Raw genomic sequence first — 16,560 nt, forward strand, 5'->3', positions numbered from 1 at the left:
GCGTGTGGGTCATCACACAACCTGTTTTTTTTTTTCAAGATCCCCTATTCCTCACCTTGTGGTGTCTCTTGTTTTCGCTTGTAGGAACAAAGGAAAGGACACATCGGTGAGCACGACCGTCGGTGTGTTACTCGCGCCAGCAGCATCTAACGGGCCGGCACGCATCCTCGTATCTATCAGGGACATCCACTGGTAGTCAGACTTCCGTATTGTATCCAATAGGATGGATCCCCTGTCGCGTGATGCCCGTGCTTCCAACTTACCGTCATATTACCGTGGATTTTATGATGCTCAGCAGCGTCGGCCGACAAAGAATGTGGAACCCTCCGTCACGCAGGCGTTTGGTGGTGCTTTCTTGGCCGCAGTTCCGCTCGCTGCACTATACTTTTTTCTGAGGCGCCGATCCGCCGCTGCCGTGAAAGTTGCGGCGCCCAATGCAAAACCCTCGGGCTTTTTTGCAGACGTGATGAAAGCAATGCAAAAACAAATGAACCCACTGGGGGACAAAAATTTCCGTGTGGACGTGACAGACACCAAGTTCAAGGATGTTATTGGCATCCCAGAGGCAGTGGAAGAAATCCAGCAGTACGTTAAGTTTCTTCAGACTCCGGAGCGTTTCACACGGCTAGGGGCGCGGCTTCCCAAAGGTTGTCTGCTGACGGGCCAGCCCGGAACGGGGAAAACGTTATTGGCGAAGGCCGTGGCTGGGGAAGCTGGTGTTCCCTTCTTCTCCTGCAGTGGGGCGGACTTCATTGAAGTGTACGCGGGCTCTGGGCCCAAGCGTGTCCGGGAGCTCTTTGCGGAAGCAAAGAAGGTGGCGCCATCCGTCGTTTTTTTAGACGAGATTGACGCTGTTGGGACTCGTGGCGGCGAACAGGATGCTGGCGGCGTGACTTCGGAGGAAAACCGGACCGTCAATCAACTTCTTGCTGAACTTGACGGCCTCGGCGCAAGCGAGGCCGTGGTTGTGTTTGCAGCCACAAATTTTATGGATAACATAGACAAGGCTCTCCTACGTGAAGGTCGGTTTGACCGCAAGATCGAGGTGCCTATGCCCGATCGCCAAGCACGGGAAGATCTTTTTAGGCATTACCTTAAGAGAATTGTCGCGTCTGACGTGGAGGTCAAAGCACAACGTCTCGCGGGGCTTACTCCAGGGGTGTCTCCAGCAGCCATATCGACCATCGTGAATGAGGCGGCCCTCGCGGCTGCGGTGCGGGGCGACGGCGAGGTGACGGAGCAGACATTGCTTCCGGCTGTCGATGATGTTCTTCTAGGGAAAAAGCACCGCAGTTACATGACTGACGCAGCGCTTCGCCGTGTAGCCTTGCACGAAAGCGGGCATGCGCTTGTAGCGTGGCTACTTCCACAACAACCCGACGTTGTTAAGCTGTCCGTGACGCCGCGTGGATGTGCGGCGGGTTTCACCCAGCAACTAGGAAGGGAGGCACTCGATATGCACACTGATTTGTCACTCTTCACGGACCTCTGTGTTTTACTCGCTGGGCGCCTTGCAGAAGCCACGCGCTACGACGGACTCACAACGGGGGCACAGGACGACTATCAACGCGCCACGCAAGCTGCCATACAGCAGTTTCTTTCATTCGGCATGTCTCAAAGCGTTGGGTTACTTGCATACGAACCGCAGAGACTGAATGAGGGTCGAATTTATCAACGTCACTCCGAGAAGGCGCAAGCGATGGCCGAGGTTGAAGCTGCACGTCTGGTCGAAGTTGCACAACGCTTTACGCAGACGCTCATTGCTGCAAATGCAAACACTCTGCACAGAGTGGCGGATGCCCTGGTGGTCAAGCGGGAACTTCTTTCCGATGAATTGGCGGCTTTGATGGGAAAGCGGGGAACAGTACGGTTGACGAAAGAAGCAAAAGAAGCGCTTGCTGAATTTTTGAGGAAGGCTGAGGAACACAGGCCCTCGTTCAGTGATGTGACAGCCTGAGGTGTCAAATGGTATATGTTGTTTGTTTGCGCAGTAGCGCACCTTAGTATTAGTGGAGGACTTGTTTATTTTGTTGGCACCGTTGCTATTATGGATGCCTTGCCTCTGCGACCTTATTCCCCTACCTGTAACGCTGCGCGATACCGAGTTTCTTGATAAGGATTTTTTTTTGCATTTATTTTAACAATTCGTAAGACGCAGTGGTGGATGTTTTTTGATTACCCTTCACTCAGCCTTCTTCATCTCACTTTTCTTTTCTTTTCCACCTCCTTTATTCTTACTTCACTTGAGCTCTTGCAGACACGCCGTGCGTGCAGACTTGCAATGAGCGACAGTCAAATGGACTGCACGGCTGTGTGGCCCAGCCAGGTGCAATACGTGGACGCAGGTGAACGGACACTTCTGTACCGTAGCAGGCGAGGATGTGTTTACCGCGTTTTCTCGAAAGAGCGAAATGAGTGGCTTGTGCTGAAAGAGGAGGAAGTCCTTGAGCCCAACAATCTCGTACGCGCGGTGACGGCGGTGCAGAGTTTGCAATCACAGTTCCTTCTGTATCACTATAGCGTTCGCGTTCAAGACGGCCGCATGGCGGCGCTGCTGATGGAACAAATGGACTTTACCCTCCGCGATGTGCTGGCAGTCCAAAGCCGACTTGCAGAGGCGCAAGTGAGGGCAATTGCGCTGGTTGCCCTAAATGCTCTGGCAGACCTGCACGAAAGGGCTGGAATGGTTCACGGGGATCTGAGCCCGGCGAATATTTTTTTTAGGCGAACTGGGGAAATGCGCCTCGGTGATTTTTCTAGTGCCGTCCCCATTGACGCTGCGGTGGAGTATTTTGCTAGCACGGTGTTGTACTCTCCTGTGGAAGCGTTGCGAAATCGGCAGCTGGTCTCCAGACCCAGTAGTGACATTTGGGCGCTCGGTGTCGTGCTGAATCACTGCGTTAGCGGTGAACGTCATCCCTTTGTCGCCGCGGGGGCCAGCGATTTCTGGAAATTTCTGTCAGAATTAGCCGAGGCAGAGGAAGAGACTCGCCGGTTACAGCTCCAGACTCACATCAGCGGTGAGTTTAGCGAATTACTAAGTGGGATGCTGTCCTGGAATCCTGCGTCCCGCCCAACCGCAAAGGAATTGCTTAACAGCCGCTGCCTTTCGCAGATGAGCATGTGTTCCGCCAGAGAAACATTGTGGTCCTTGGTTTCTGAGCATTGTAGTCTGAGAAGTTAAATGTGTACATTCGCTGTTGTTTCGCACACTAGTTGAGCGTCTACCCCATCAGTGTTTTCATTTTCTGTTCGGTAACTGTGGCCCTTCCTCTTCACTTTCTTCCCCGTGTTTTTCTTTCATTTTGTACAGCCATGAGGTTCATCAACCAAGCAGCGTCTGACCGTGCGGTCATCAATGCCGGAGGACGTCGGTTTGAAACTCTCTTCAGCACTTTGCATCGTTACCCTGACACGCCTTTCGCTCAGCTCTTTCCACTGCCCGGTCGTGGCGCCCGCCAACACCGGGGCCGTGAATTCTTTTTGGATGTCACTCCACATGTTTTCGAGTACATTCTGGGATTCCTGCGGACCAACCAACTGAACCTCCCAGCTGAGAATTTGCAGATACGGGCGGAGGTAGTTTACTCTATGAACCAGTGGGGGCTTCTAGAGCATGCCTTCCCGCCGGAAGTTATTGAAGACGGTGAAGGTTGCAGCACTGGAGGTGCGGTGGTTAAGCTCCCTGATGTTTGTGTCGTTCAGGTTTGCGACCACATGCAACACGACCAAGGAGTGAAGCGGCATGCGTTAACCATTACTTACGGTGCGGATGGCTTTCAGCTCCGTTCGCTCATTCGCCGCGTGCGACGTGACCTTGAGCGCCAGCTATCGTCAACTTACTGGCAGTGCTATCAAACCAATGAACGGGCAGCCTTCTTTGTCACGACTAAGGTGGCTAATGGAACTGCCGACCTTCTCACAACGTCCGTGACGCAGCAACTTGTAGAGCACACAGAATCAATGGGTTACTCACTGGCTTCGTCATACGTGACGCTGAGCCCGGACGTTGTACACACCAGCGTACGCATGCTAATTCACAATTTTACCTTCCGTCGCAGTAGGCGGGTTGAAGTGGAGCCAGGTGATGGAATTGCATTAGGAGAGGGCAGTGAAACCATCGAGGCTGAGCCCAATATACCGACGATGCACGTGGGACCAAGGAGGGAACCACTTAATGCAGCCGAGTCGATTCCACCAAGAAACGAAAGGGCAGTTAATATTTGGACGGTGGACTGATGGATGGAAGTCACTGAAGGGTATCGATCGCGCTTGTTTGCATCCATACCTCATGCCGTTGGTAACTCGATTTTAGGCGCAAGTAAAGTACGCTTACTGTTTCTATTCACTTCGTGACTCATCATGCTTTTTGCTGGTGTTCATGCATGCTCTGGAAGTGCTTGAAATAGGTTCAGGGGGGGCGAGGTGCGTTAATATCCCTTGGAGATAGTGCAACTTCCAAACAAGTGTGCAATTGTCTCATCTTGGGTAGAACCATTGGGCTCCAGGAGAAGGCAAAAGCGGGGACGCTGTACCTCTGTGATTAAGTTGACTGCAAGGGGGGCAGATGTCAGGTGCCCCGTGCCGCGCCGTGCTGCCGCTAGTTGGGCGTGTTCCTACTGCGTCTCCCACTCTAGCGACTAGGACCCTGCCGATGCAACGACATTTCAGATTGTTAGGGTGGGTTCCGTGTTGCTTCACCCAGGATATTTGAAGTAGCACCCCATACGGTGCCATCAAGGTGCGCTGTTCTCGCGTTCAACATCACAATTATCTCAATGTGTGTGTAAGGACATTCGCCTTCATACGAGACCAGGGCGCAGAAGCTGAGTCGTCTTCCCTGAGACATCCTCTTTTTTGTTTTTTTTCGAGCGTGAAGGCGGAGTGCCACTTTCTAAGACTGATTTTTGCATCACTCTCCAGCAGCCTTTCTAGAGTGCGTTCTGTGCCCTTTCTTCATAACAGTGTGTTCCTCACCGCTGCCGGAACTCAGCCGATACACTTGGGTGGGTCCTTTCCCACGGAGAAGGAATGGTTAGGGTTACGCCACTGCTGTTCGGCCTGTCTGTTTGCACAGCATCTGGCGGGGACAAGGCTCTCTTTGAGTATTGCAATATTTTACTTACTCCGGGGAGGGCTTCGCAGCTTTTGAGAGGGGCTTGAAAACTCGGGCTGTACCTGGTGAGGGGAAGGGGAAAGTTTTGCTGTACGCCTTTTGTTTCCCTTTGATGTTACGGGCCACGGTAAGTGTAAGTTTTCCACACGTGTTTACATGCGCACGCGTTGCGTGCTAAATTCGCTGCTGGATATTTTTCCGCCACCCCTTACGGTTTCAGTTTCACAATGTTTCTCTGAGCACTATCCTCCGTTCGTTTACGTTGGGGTATTTAGTTAACTTCATGCATTTTGAACGTGTTGAAGTGTGACGTCGTCAGATGGCTCCTCTTTGCTGCAATTCGATCTAGCCTGTGCGACGGCACTGAACCACTATACCCGATGCACGGAGCTGGGGAAGGATAAGCAAGAGCAAGGTAAACCATCTGCATCTGGGAATGAAGTGTGTTCCACCGGGCTTCGGGTGTACCATGGCGCTCATGTACTAGCCGCCTTTCTGGCTAAGTTTGGTAAATGCCTATTGCCCAGCGAAGCTGAGCACGACACATCTGCGGGCTGCCGACCATGGGCGGTTGAATTGGGATGTGGCTGTGGATTAGTTGGCTTCACCACTGCGATGCTCTTCCCGCACCTTAGTGTGGCCTTCACGGACGCGTCCAAAGACTGCTTGAGCCTTGTGGCGGCAAGCGCGGAGCAACTTGGGTTGGCACTGCTTCAGGTTGGTAGTGATGAGTTGGTTAGGCCCCTTCCGTGCAGCATGGAGGGACGGGCGTTGCTATCTTGTGAACTGGAGTGGGGTGAAGAGGGTTCCGAGCGCCTCCTCCGTGTGCTGTCGCATCTGTGTTCAGGGTCCCATCTGCGTCGCCCTACACGCGCTATTCGGTTGGTATTGGGTTCAGATCTGATGTACTACCGCGTGGATATTAGGGAACTGCTTACCACCTGCAAGATGCTGCTTCATCCTGGTGTGGGCAATGACGATGGCGAGGCGCATTGTGAGGAAGATACGGACTGTCTCTCCCCCCGTTTCGTCGTGCTCGCTCACTTCATGCGCATCCCGGAAGGAGATAAGAAGCTCAAGTCCTGTGCGGATAAATTGGGGTTCGGTGCTGTCCGAGTTCCAATTGACACTTTCCTTGAGCCGTGCGTAGTCCAGAGTCGAGGGTGGAATGGAACATCTGTCATTCTCCTGTTCCTCCGGTCCTTATCGTTAGGCGGCATTCGACGGGGCACGCTGCCGGCTGACGTGGCAAGCCGGGCGTGTTCTACGGACTGTGAGCGGGAAGACCTTATCGAAGCGAAAAAGCTGTTGCATGGAGAACAGTTTTCCCTTCTCCGTGAATGCTTGACCTGTTATTCCACGGCGGCGGCTGAGGGAGGCGTTGGTAAACCCACGAATGAAGCAGGGGATATGTGTGATTTGAAAATTCTTCCATTTGCTGTGTAACAACACGGTTTCCGTGGGAGCGCCCAAGTGAATCCGTCTTTTTTGCGGTTCACTCTAGCGGTCGAGGGTGAGACTTTATGGTTTGTTTTGGACCGGTGCACCCGTTGGCAGGAATTTCTTCTCACAACAAACTCTATGTTTTTTCCTGTGGAGTGAACTTCTCCACCACCTCGGTTGTCTAAAAAATCCCCCTGTCGTTCCCGCTCGAATTGTCTTGGGATGTGGACAGGATTTAACTAACGTGGGGGAACTCCCATATCTGTCTGGCTGACTTGTTTCCTACTAGTCAAACACGTCCCTCCGGACACACGTGTGCGAAACTGCCCACTGCCGCACGGTGATGTCAAGTTTGAGTGTCGGTTCGCTTGCAGTGGCTGAAGGGGATTAACGCCTGCGTGGCGCCCATAGCGTTTCTTGCCTAACAATGGCGCCAAGGGATGGCGAGTGGACGAACTGTTCACGAAACCCTTAGTTCGGTAGCGGCTCTTCCATTTGCACAGTCAAGAGAGCCTTCTTGCCAACAGTGATGGCGGTAAGTACGCAAGTTATCACTTCCGCTGCGGGGAATGGACGCGGCTTGTGCCTTGTGCTTCTTTTATGACCAACAAATGTTATTTTTGCAGCCGTTTTTTCACTGGTTGTGTGTAGCGAAAAATACGCTCCCTCTCCTCCAACCAATTAGTGGCAAAGGGGCGGCACATCCGCCGTGATTGGGGGCTCCGTTGAGACAGCACCGCTTGACCTCTTAATGGTACATTATTGTTTTACCTATCGGTGGTCCACTCCGCCGCGCGCGGCGCATACCTTGGGAGGTTTGCACTGCTGTGGGGTGGTCTTGCGCATTGTGACACCGCCGCCTCTGGCACAACAAGCACAGTTTCGCGCCTGCGTTACTGTTTTTTATGCCTGTGATGGAACAACGTGTGTGTTGACATCCGTAAATCTTAATATGACTTGTTGCGCGCTACCGTTTATATTTTTCCCCCTCGATATGGGCATCCCGTTCTTGGCGTTACGTGGTTCCCAGTTTCACCTAACAATCCTTGCCCTCTCTTACCCGGCAGCCGCTCCCTTTCTTTTGTTCCAGTGTGACAACCACTTTTACACGTAGACCATCAAAGACACTGCGATGAATATGCTTCACTTGGACGACCGCAATGCCTCACCCGCACCGAGTGGCGGGGAACATTCCCTTCCGACGGGAGGAGCTGTGTGTCGTGTCGCCATGGACACACTTTCCGTGATATTGAGAGCTCCGGTCGCGTTGTTACTTCTGCTCATCGTCCTGCCGCAATTGTCAGTGGGCGCCGAGGCTAATGCGACAGCCAAGGTTCTCTCCGCCACGTGGAGCGCGTACATGCCGCAGGAGTATGTGACCGCGATCAATGCTGGCTTCAGTGCCTCACTAGAGTCACGAAACTGGACTGTCGCCGGAAGCGTGAAAGTTGAGGTTGTTTATCCTAGGAACCTTGACCTGATGCCCCAAGATTTCATTAAAGAGCAGTTGGAGCTGGAAACGGACCAGAATAAAATTGTTATAGTGTATGGACCCCTCGGTGACATTGTCACGTACCTTGCTCTTCCAATCCTTATGAAACATAATGTCGTGGCATTTTCCCCTATGACTGGATCCACTTTTATCCGACAATGGAATCCGTACCTTTACTTTCTGCGTGCCGACCCCGCTGCTGAGACGTTGGCTCTCATTCGCTATGCGCTGTGCCAGTTGCGCGTGCTGCGCTTAGGTTTCATGTACCTTCAGGGTGTTCATTATGGCGACGAGGAGTATGCTTTAACAGTGAACGTGATGTCTCAGATGGGTTATGAGCTGCATGGTGTGTTCACCGTGATGAGTCCAGACGGTGAGCCCGCTCCTGATGGTGAGTTCAGAGAGGTGTTCGAGCGCTTCGCCGCCGCCCTTCCTCAGGCCATCATTGTCTTTGGTGCGCCAGAAAAAGATACCGCGAAGTTCTTGATGATGATGGTAGCGGAGGAGCGCATCGCTCGCTCTTATATTCTTGGTCCATCATCCGTCCAGGCGTCACTTGCACAAATGTGGTTACACGCTCTGGCAACTGCAGGAACCTCATTCGCGCCCGGGCAGCTACTTTTCACAGGCACCAATCCGCTTGCGAAGGACAGCCAGTACATAGCAATCAAGCGTTTTCAAGGAGTTATGAGTGAATACCTGAAAACTCACGTCAGCGAAACCAACATCACTGAAGCAGATTATTTCCTGACCCATGGCACTGAGGGAGAGTTGATGGTGTATGGGTGGCTTGCGGGGGAGGTATTGACCCAGGCACTTAGTAGTCTTGAATGGCTCAAGGACCGCACTACTTTTGTCAGGTCGCTATACAGCCAACGGCGCTACGTCATCAATGACATTGTGATCGGTGATTATGGCGGTACGTGTGAGGGGGAGGCGGCCAAGCATGGCGCCACCTGTGAGTGTAACCAAGGCAGCAAGGCGGTGTATGTGAAAGAGATGTTGGAAAATGGCCAGACGACGACAATGGAAAGTGGATTCACAGTGGTGAAGGCTTCGCAGTGCTATACTGAATCTTCGGAGCTTCAAGGGCCACTGAATGGACTCACCGTTTTCATGGAAGACGACGACACCGCGTCGAAGGCAGCTGCGCTGTGGCAGAAGGGGGCCTCCCATCTTGTCGGCAAGGGTGATTTGGGACACTCGGACAGGTTCTTTCTGCACGCATTTAATACTACCATAGCTGAGGCAGCGAACGATCTTCGGTATGAGCAAGGTGAAAGAATCGTAACCGCTGTGTTTGGCCCCGTGACTGAGGCGATGTTGGACACGCCGAATATAACCTTTATCGATCCCCTGGAACTCAAACCACAGCTGAATAAGTTCAGGAGGCACGTGATTCATCTCTCGCCCACCCTGGAACAACAACTTTACGTTCTTTCATCGTACCTCGCAGGCGACGGGGTCGGTACTGTTGATGCCGTCATCTGCAGCAACGAAGCGGATGGAATTGCAGATTTTCTGCGGAGTTCACTAAATGAATTCGGTGTCTCACTACGTTCTGCTGTCATACGTGAAGATGGGGAAGGTGTTGGTAAATACCTTCCGATAAGTGGGACCGTGTTTGTCATTGGCCTTTCCGTTCCAGATGTGAGGGAAATCGCGAGGAAACTTGAAGAACGCAACGATTTGCGTGTTATTGTTCTCTTCGGGGAATTTTCATTACTGTATGATATGTTTACCACGGCCCTCAATAACACCGCAGGCGCCGCACGTCTTGTGTTTGCCACCAGCTTGCCACATTGGGGTGATACTGAAACCTCATCGAAGACTGCTCAACTGTTCCATGATGTTGAAAAAGACTCACGATTGTGGACACCCCTATCACTTCTGGCATTCGCAACCGGTCGATTGATGCGGGTAATACTTCTTCATGTAGAAGAAATGAGTCCAGACACGTTGGTAAATTTCTTCTATGCCGATTCTTCCATCATCTCTGATGACATGCGCTACGGTGTATTCGACGACACAAAATGCGACACCGCAGAGAAACTTTCGAAGAATGATTGTGCCTCAAACTATGGCGCAACGCAGGTATCCGTGTGGTCTATGGCCCGTGCCCTCAACGCCTCCATTCCTCCACTTACAAATCCCATGACACCGTCAATGAGCTTCAGAGACCCTAGCGAAGGAAAACTCTCCGGGGCGTCGCTGGTGGGCGTCATCATCGGTGCTACCTTTGCTTTGTTTCTTATGGTGGCTCTGGGCGTGGTTCCATACTTTGTCCTGCGCAGCACCCGTGATAACAACAGCGCGCCAAAGGAGCCCACAGATCCTGTGACAATTGTTTTCACAGATATTGAAAGCAGCACGGCACAGTGGGCTGCCCACCCCGATGTCATGGCTGATGCCGTTGCCACACACCACAAGTTGATCCGCGCGCTGATCTCCCAGTACGAGTGTTACGAGGTGAAGACCGTTGGGGACTCGTTCATGATCGCGAGCCGAAATGTGTTTATGGCGGTGCAACTTGTGCGGGATCTGCAGAGGGCGTTCCTTCGCCACAACTGGGGCGCGTCCGTATTTGACGAGTATTATCGCAGTCTTGAGCAGGACCGTGCGTTAGAAAGTGAGGGATACGTGCCGCCAACCGCACGCCTGGACCCCGACGTGTACCGAAAGTTGTGGAATGGCCTCCGAGTGCGAGTTGGTGTGCACACCGGATTGTGTGACATTCGCCACGATGAGGTGACAAAGGGTTACGACTACTATGGTCATACGTCGAACATGGCTGCCCGCACAGAGAGCGCTGCGAATGGTGGACAGATATTGCTAACACGTGCAACATACCTTTCGCTAAGCACAGCAGAGCGTGAGCAACTTGACGTCACTGCGCTGGGCGCCGTCCCACTGCGTGGTGTTCCCGATCCGGTGGAAATGTACCAAGTTGATGCTGTGGTCGGTCGGTCCTTCGCTGCACTGCGCCTCGACGGGGAAGTCGATCTGATTGCGGATAGCGGGATAATAAACGCATCCACCAGCGACTGCGCGTCCTTTTGTGAATTGGGTCAGTCAGCACAGGCGATAGTGGCAGTCATGCGCGCACTTTTTGGCACTTTTACAGCATCACAACGGAAAAAGTTGTTAGTGCCCTTCTGCGAGCGTTGGCGTGTGACGTTGCCACCGAAAACCAAGTCCGTGTGGGATGATAACGACTGTCAGGAAGTTATGCGGCGTATAGCAACAAAAGTGGGCCATGTCGTTGATTTCACAGCTGGCAATACCGTTGAGCCCTCCGTGGACACAAGGCGACGGTCATCCCTAGCATTCTTACCTTTGCAAGGTCTGTGGTCTGGTTGGGAAGGAGCACCGCGAAACTCCCCCACAAGCAGCGAACGAGAATAAATCAAGAAGGAAACCGAGTACCCTTTTTACATTGAAATAATCCTTTGTATATATATATATATATTCTTTCCCTGGATTCGTTTGATTTTTTTACCGCTTTTCAATCGCAGTGGTATTTATGCCTTTTAAAGAGTCGCGTAATTGCGATTCTCTCATGGGTGGACCTCGTTTAAGATGTGTCGTTTGTTTGCTTGCTCTACAAAGATAGGAGAAAAGATAAGCACTTATGTTTATATTATACCTGGACACCATTCTCGTGGCATCAGTGATACCCCCAACGTCGCTGGGAGACTGCAATTTAGTTCACCATTTATTTTCTTCTTTTGGCGTCCTTTTCCCTGCACCACGTTACTGGGATGTGCATAGATTTGCGTATTGCTTATTAATCGAAAAATTTTTATACACTGGGGGTATTGCTTTGCATATCCACCTGAAGCAGCATTGTTGTTGCTTTTATTTTTATTTTTTTTTAACCACCATTATTTTGCTATACCTTTATTACATATAACAGCTTTTAAGGTCGCCCTTACTGCCTCCGCCTCTTTTTAAATTTTAAATTGGTTCGCCGGATCTCCCACAAGGGTCCTTGGCATGACGAAAAAAAAAAAAAGCGTACGCATTGCAGTGTGTTCAACTCGTGAATTTACGAATATTCGATGTTACGCCTCTATTCTTCTCATGTTGGTTTTCTCATTCCAAGATGGCCCGAGCATTTGTTTCCAGCCATGGACACCACGTTGCGCCCATATAAACCGCCCTCCGGAGACCCTGTTTTACCAACACGCTGTGGCTCTGCGTAATGCGGCTTGACGGCTCGCTTACTTAACTGAATCCCTGCATCATTTCTCCATCCCCTTCCTTGTGTTTCCCAACCCCCTGTTGTTTTGTTACACACTTTCCTCCCTATTTCTACATTCCACAAGGGTCCCAAGTGTGTGTATGTGTGTATGTGTTGTTTTTTTTTTTTGCGACAGCAATCCCAGTGTTTACGCACGCACAACTATGCTAAGAACACCCGTGGCGGGAACTCTGTCACAACAGCCACACACAAATTAAAAAAAACTCGCAACCTCGTTGAGATTATCACAGAGGCAATGTTGCTGCTTTGCCGTGGAGCATTCAGGGAGGTTCGGGGTACAGAATGCGTGGTCCTTTAACATTAATAGTAGCGAGGCGGTAGACGGAGTAGCTGAGTTGCGTGAGCCCTAAGCGCCACGGGCCCCAGCGCAGAATATACAACAGAGAGCCAAGCTGATGTATTTTTCCCTCTTGGTGATGCACAATCCGTATTCCCGTGTCGTGAACTGTTGTGACATGCGAGGGGGGCGATGGTGCTTCGTGTCCTGAACCATCTCTAAAGGGCTCGGTTGGATGCTTTTGGATGTGTTTTCATCCCTCAATGGTCCGCGACAAATATCTAAACCTATTCCCCACGCTGGGTGTGTGTGTGGGGGGGGGGGATCAACTTGCTCTCGATTGATGTGTGAAACGGGCCACTCTCCGAATGTGCACAAGCAGAGCGACGAGTCGCTGTATGAAAAAAATAAAATAAAATAACCCAAACCCGTGAAACTGTCAACCGGATCCGCACCGGTTGAGTTTGAGAAGAGTTGGAGTTGGGCGCAACCTGCCGAGTGGCACATCGCTTTACGGGATATCGCTGCTGCATGGAGGAAAATATGATTAGTGCAACCGTCGCAACACCCGCGGCGTCAGCAACCCCGCATGGTTCGGTACGGCCACCGCCACCCGACTTTAACTGAGCCGTCGCCTTGTTTTTGTTTTTTTTTTTAGCGGGAACGCGTAAAAAGTTTGAACCCGGTGGCCTCTGAATCTGCGGGGAATTATTTCTCCCATCGATGGCGTCATAGCGAGAGCGCCAACAATAATGAGGAACTTAACGGAACGGACGTGGTGCGCACGGTGCGGAAGCCCTAATGGGAATAATCGCCGTCACGTGGGGGAGGTGGCTAACGCTGCTAAATATGAATGTGCTCAGCAGGCATTAGAGAACATATCAGCGTGAAGTGCAGGCGTTCGCCGCCGTGTGGTATCGAATTCGAGATGTTAAGCTGAGAAAGTTGGATGACACTTCGGGTGCCGTCACCATTTCATGGGAAGAAGACAGAGAGATCAGTGGCAATGCGTCAGAACCACAATACTACCGAGCAGTAAGGGGCCAAATGCAATGCATAAATTACATTGAACATGTTAACTGATACAACTAAAGGACATATAAAAGTGCAGAAGCGAGAAGGTATTGCTCAACAGCATCATGTCCATTTCGCCGGCCCTGAGACGCCGTCCCACCCTCAGTCTTTACATGTTTCGTCACATGTGTAGCGGACTGACCCCAGCGCGTATCCAAGTGAATATGCCGATGCGGGCGCGCGCTGTACAATAAATGCCGCGCTGACAGGAACGAATCAAAAGGTGCTGCTGGCCTTAAAGCTTCAGCACATCGCAAATGAATAAACAATGACGTTGCGGGAGAAATGAAATGGAAGTGCAATGGAATATGCATTACGTTTTACACCTTTTCGGAAGCATTTGTGCGCTGATGGCGCATCCTTGCTCACATTCGTCCCGCATCAAATGGAATCACTCTGAAAATAAAGAGAGATACGACCACGTTTCGGCATAGGCGTATCGGTAAGGCAGTTCGACTCAACGCATCTCCGCCGAAAGCATGCAAAAAAAAAATAAAGCGATGGAGACGCCGTATTTGCGAGTATGAACGAGTCCACGGTGGCCGCGGCGGGACCTGAACCCACAGTGGTGGTGGGGAGGGGGGGACGTTGCTCCGTAATCATTTTCTAATGTGAAATGTAATTCGGTCACCCCTCATATGCAAAGGGGTCGGCTACATGTAAGGTAGCCAAGCGCAATTGTGCTGCATGAATGGTAAAGAGTATTTAAAACGGTAGCTGAAGGCATCGATTTTTTAAAAAACAAAAAAAAACAGAGTCCTCATCGGCGATGTATCTGAAGTATTGCCATTTGGAATGAAAACGGGCACATAAAACCCCCCGTGGGGAACTTTAAATCCCAGAAAAGGGCAATCAGAAGGTGAATGTAATGGAAGTCCACTGAGAGCGGGAGGCACTCGGGACGCAACATGTCACCTCATGTTACCATGTCTGAGGTGTCGCTTTACCTCGAAACAGAAAGACAAGGAAACTATGACCAGGAAAAGGTGGAACCGCATCATACAAGAACCCTTCGCAAATAAGGCAGGATTGACGGTGTGTCGGCATCAGGAACGCAGACCGAAACAAGAGCGTTACCGCAACCCAAACATAAGTGGAGCGATGGCATCAAAACAGCGTCTTGCCACGTGTAAAGTGCTTGGGAGTGGAAAGGCAGACGCACACCACTGAGGGTCGAGGTTACTCAAACCCCGCACACGTGGCAAAATACAAAATGAAAAAATCATTTTCTGGTGAATGAAGCCGCTGCAGCACGTTCCGGCGCACTCAAAAGTTTCGTGTTTGAAGCCTCAAAAGGTTAGGGTTATGGAGATGTGTAAAATCAAGGCTGCAGAGGGCCCTGATCGGTTATGAAGTCGTGCCCGAAGAACCCTAACACCAACCCTAATCATAATGGTCGTTTCTGTAACCCTCAATGCTATGGAAAGATGCGTCCGCGCACACGGCAGCACAAACACATGTCAGCGGAGGTCCACAACGAAAACTCGCTGCTCAACTCAAGAAAACAAACTTTAAAAACAAAGAGCTATGAAGCAATATGCGGCGCTCAACCATCGCGCATCCGCACTCACAATCTGCCCCCCCCCCGCCCCCTTACCAAAACGTGAGTTCAAGGAAACGGCCCACCAACAAAAGAGAAGCAACAGACAGCACCCAAGCGAACGGTAAACACTAAGAAAAAAGGAAACATTTTCAACCCAACAGACGTGGCGTCAGCCCGACCGACACGCACGTCGCCTCCTCATCAAGCATGCAAAAATAAACCGACCCCGTCACCACCACCACTGCCACAATAACTCCAATCACAAAAATAAAAAAACCTACTAAGAATAACATCACGCTCTTTAACAGAAAAGACGATACAACGCCTCAACGGCACCTTCAACAATAGGGAACAGCATATACATTCTTCCATAGGTCCGCTGAAACTCAAGTCCACAAAGCATTATTGATGGCAAACCCACTTTAACCACCATCCTCCGCAGGTTCCCATATATGTTTCGGCACCTGCACAGAAAAGCAACACAAGAACACATGTCTTGTCGCAACGCGTAATATTGCATATATAATTTCACAGTATGCAACCAAAAATATACATATATGTTTTACATGTATGTGTTTCTATATGCCGTTTGACATGGGAGATGAGGGATGCTATACGTAGTTCTGTTATTTTCTAACATGTATGTGTGTTAGAGTGTCTGTGTTAATATACTTTTTAATGCATGCTCTACATAATATACAATAGTAATAACACAGAGAATACGTATGTAATGCGTATCTCTCTATATATATTTATGTATATATGATATGTGTATATCAACCTCGCATGTTTTCTCCCTGTTGACCACGGCTCCCACAACGTGTTGCGATGGATGACTTGGCTTCCTATTTCGTTGAAGAACGCAGCAAAGTGCGATAAGTGGTATCAATTGCAGAATCATTTCATTGCCCAATCTTTGAACGCAAACGGCGCATGGGAGAAGCTCTCTCGAGCCATCCCCGTGCATGCCACATTTCTCAGTGTCGAATATAAAAACATAGCACACACCTATTTTGTGTTGTTCAACGCACGCACAAAATCCCGCCACCTCTTCTCCTCGTGTGGTTCATATTCATGTTTGTGAGTGTGCACATATACGATATCTTTCAACTCTTTCTACTCGCAAAATGGAGTATGTCGCGCATATACGTGTGTGTAGTGAGTGATATGGAAGAGAAATGGGAAAGGCATATATATATATATGTATATACATAATATATATGTGTGTGGATTTGTGTGTTGAGCACATATAAGGAAAAAGGTCGTGTGTATATGCAGAGAGTCTGTGGCGGTTTAGACGTATGTATATATATCTATAATATATGCATATGTGTGTGTTCCGCTGTGGAGA

At 50.6% G+C, this 16,560-nt stretch overlaps 5 protein-coding genes and 1 non-coding gene across 6 annotated transcripts, besides 3 other annotated features; all 6 read left to right on the top strand.

Moving 5' to 3' along the window:
- Positions 1-223: 223 nt before the first annotated feature.
- Tb10.61.0110 (ATP-dependent zinc metallopeptidase, putative) lies at positions 224-1,957 on the top strand (the record flags this gene model as incomplete). The annotated part of the gene is made up of 1 exon (XM_822991.1): positions 224-1,957. The coding sequence occupies one exon, from the start codon at positions 224-226 to the stop codon at positions 1,955-1,957; it is 1,734 nt and encodes a 577-aa protein (XP_828084.1).
- A 207-nt stretch (positions 1,958-2,164) lies between these two features.
- On the top strand, positions 2,165-3,184 carry Tb10.61.0100 (protein kinase, putative; the record flags this gene model as incomplete). Its single annotated transcript, XM_822992.1, has 1 exon — positions 2,165-3,184. One exon carries the CDS (start codon positions 2,165-2,167, stop codon positions 3,182-3,184), a length of 1,020 nt encoding a protein of 339 aa, XP_828085.1.
- A 131-nt stretch (positions 3,185-3,315) lies between these two features.
- Positions 3,316-4,239, top strand: Tb10.61.0090 (potassium voltage-gated channel, putative; the record flags this gene model as incomplete). Its single annotated transcript, XM_822993.1, has 1 exon — positions 3,316-4,239. The coding sequence occupies one exon, from the start codon at positions 3,316-3,318 to the stop codon at positions 4,237-4,239; it is 924 nt and encodes a 307-aa protein (XP_828086.1).
- A 1,492-nt stretch (positions 4,240-5,731) lies between these two features.
- Tb10.61.0080 (hypothetical protein, conserved) lies at positions 5,732-6,562 on the top strand (the record flags this gene model as incomplete). Its single annotated transcript, XM_822994.1, has 1 exon — positions 5,732-6,562. One exon carries the CDS (start codon positions 5,732-5,734, stop codon positions 6,560-6,562), a length of 831 nt encoding a protein of 276 aa, XP_828087.1.
- A 1,129-nt stretch (positions 6,563-7,691) lies between these two features.
- Positions 7,692-11,456, top strand: Tb10.61.0060 (expression site-associated gene 4 (ESAG4) protein, putative; the record flags this gene model as incomplete). The annotated part of the gene is made up of 1 exon (XM_822995.1): positions 7,692-11,456. One exon carries the CDS (start codon positions 7,692-7,694, stop codon positions 11,454-11,456), a length of 3,765 nt encoding a protein of 1,254 aa, XP_828088.1.
- Positions 11,457-11,907: 451 nt separating this feature from the next.
- Positions 11,908-11,929: a sequence feature (AT_rich).
- A 3,999-nt stretch (positions 11,930-15,928) lies between these two features.
- Positions 15,929-15,986: a microsatellite.
- A 40-nt stretch (positions 15,987-16,026) lies between these two features.
- On the top strand, positions 16,027-16,198 carry Tb10_rRNA_1. Its single transcript, XR_002989802.1, has one exon. It is a non-coding gene; the product is annotated as an rRNA 5.8S (M3) (ribosomal RNA).
- A 200-nt stretch (positions 16,199-16,398) lies between these two features.
- Positions 16,399-16,431: a microsatellite.
- The last annotated feature ends 129 nt before the right edge of the window (positions 16,432-16,560 follow it).

Source organism: Trypanosoma brucei, chromosome 10 (genome assembly GCF_000002445.2).
Source record: "Trypanosoma brucei brucei TREU927 chromosome 10, whole genome shotgun sequence".
Taxonomy (NCBI): Eukaryota; Euglenozoa; class Kinetoplastea; order Trypanosomatida; family Trypanosomatidae; genus Trypanosoma; species Trypanosoma brucei.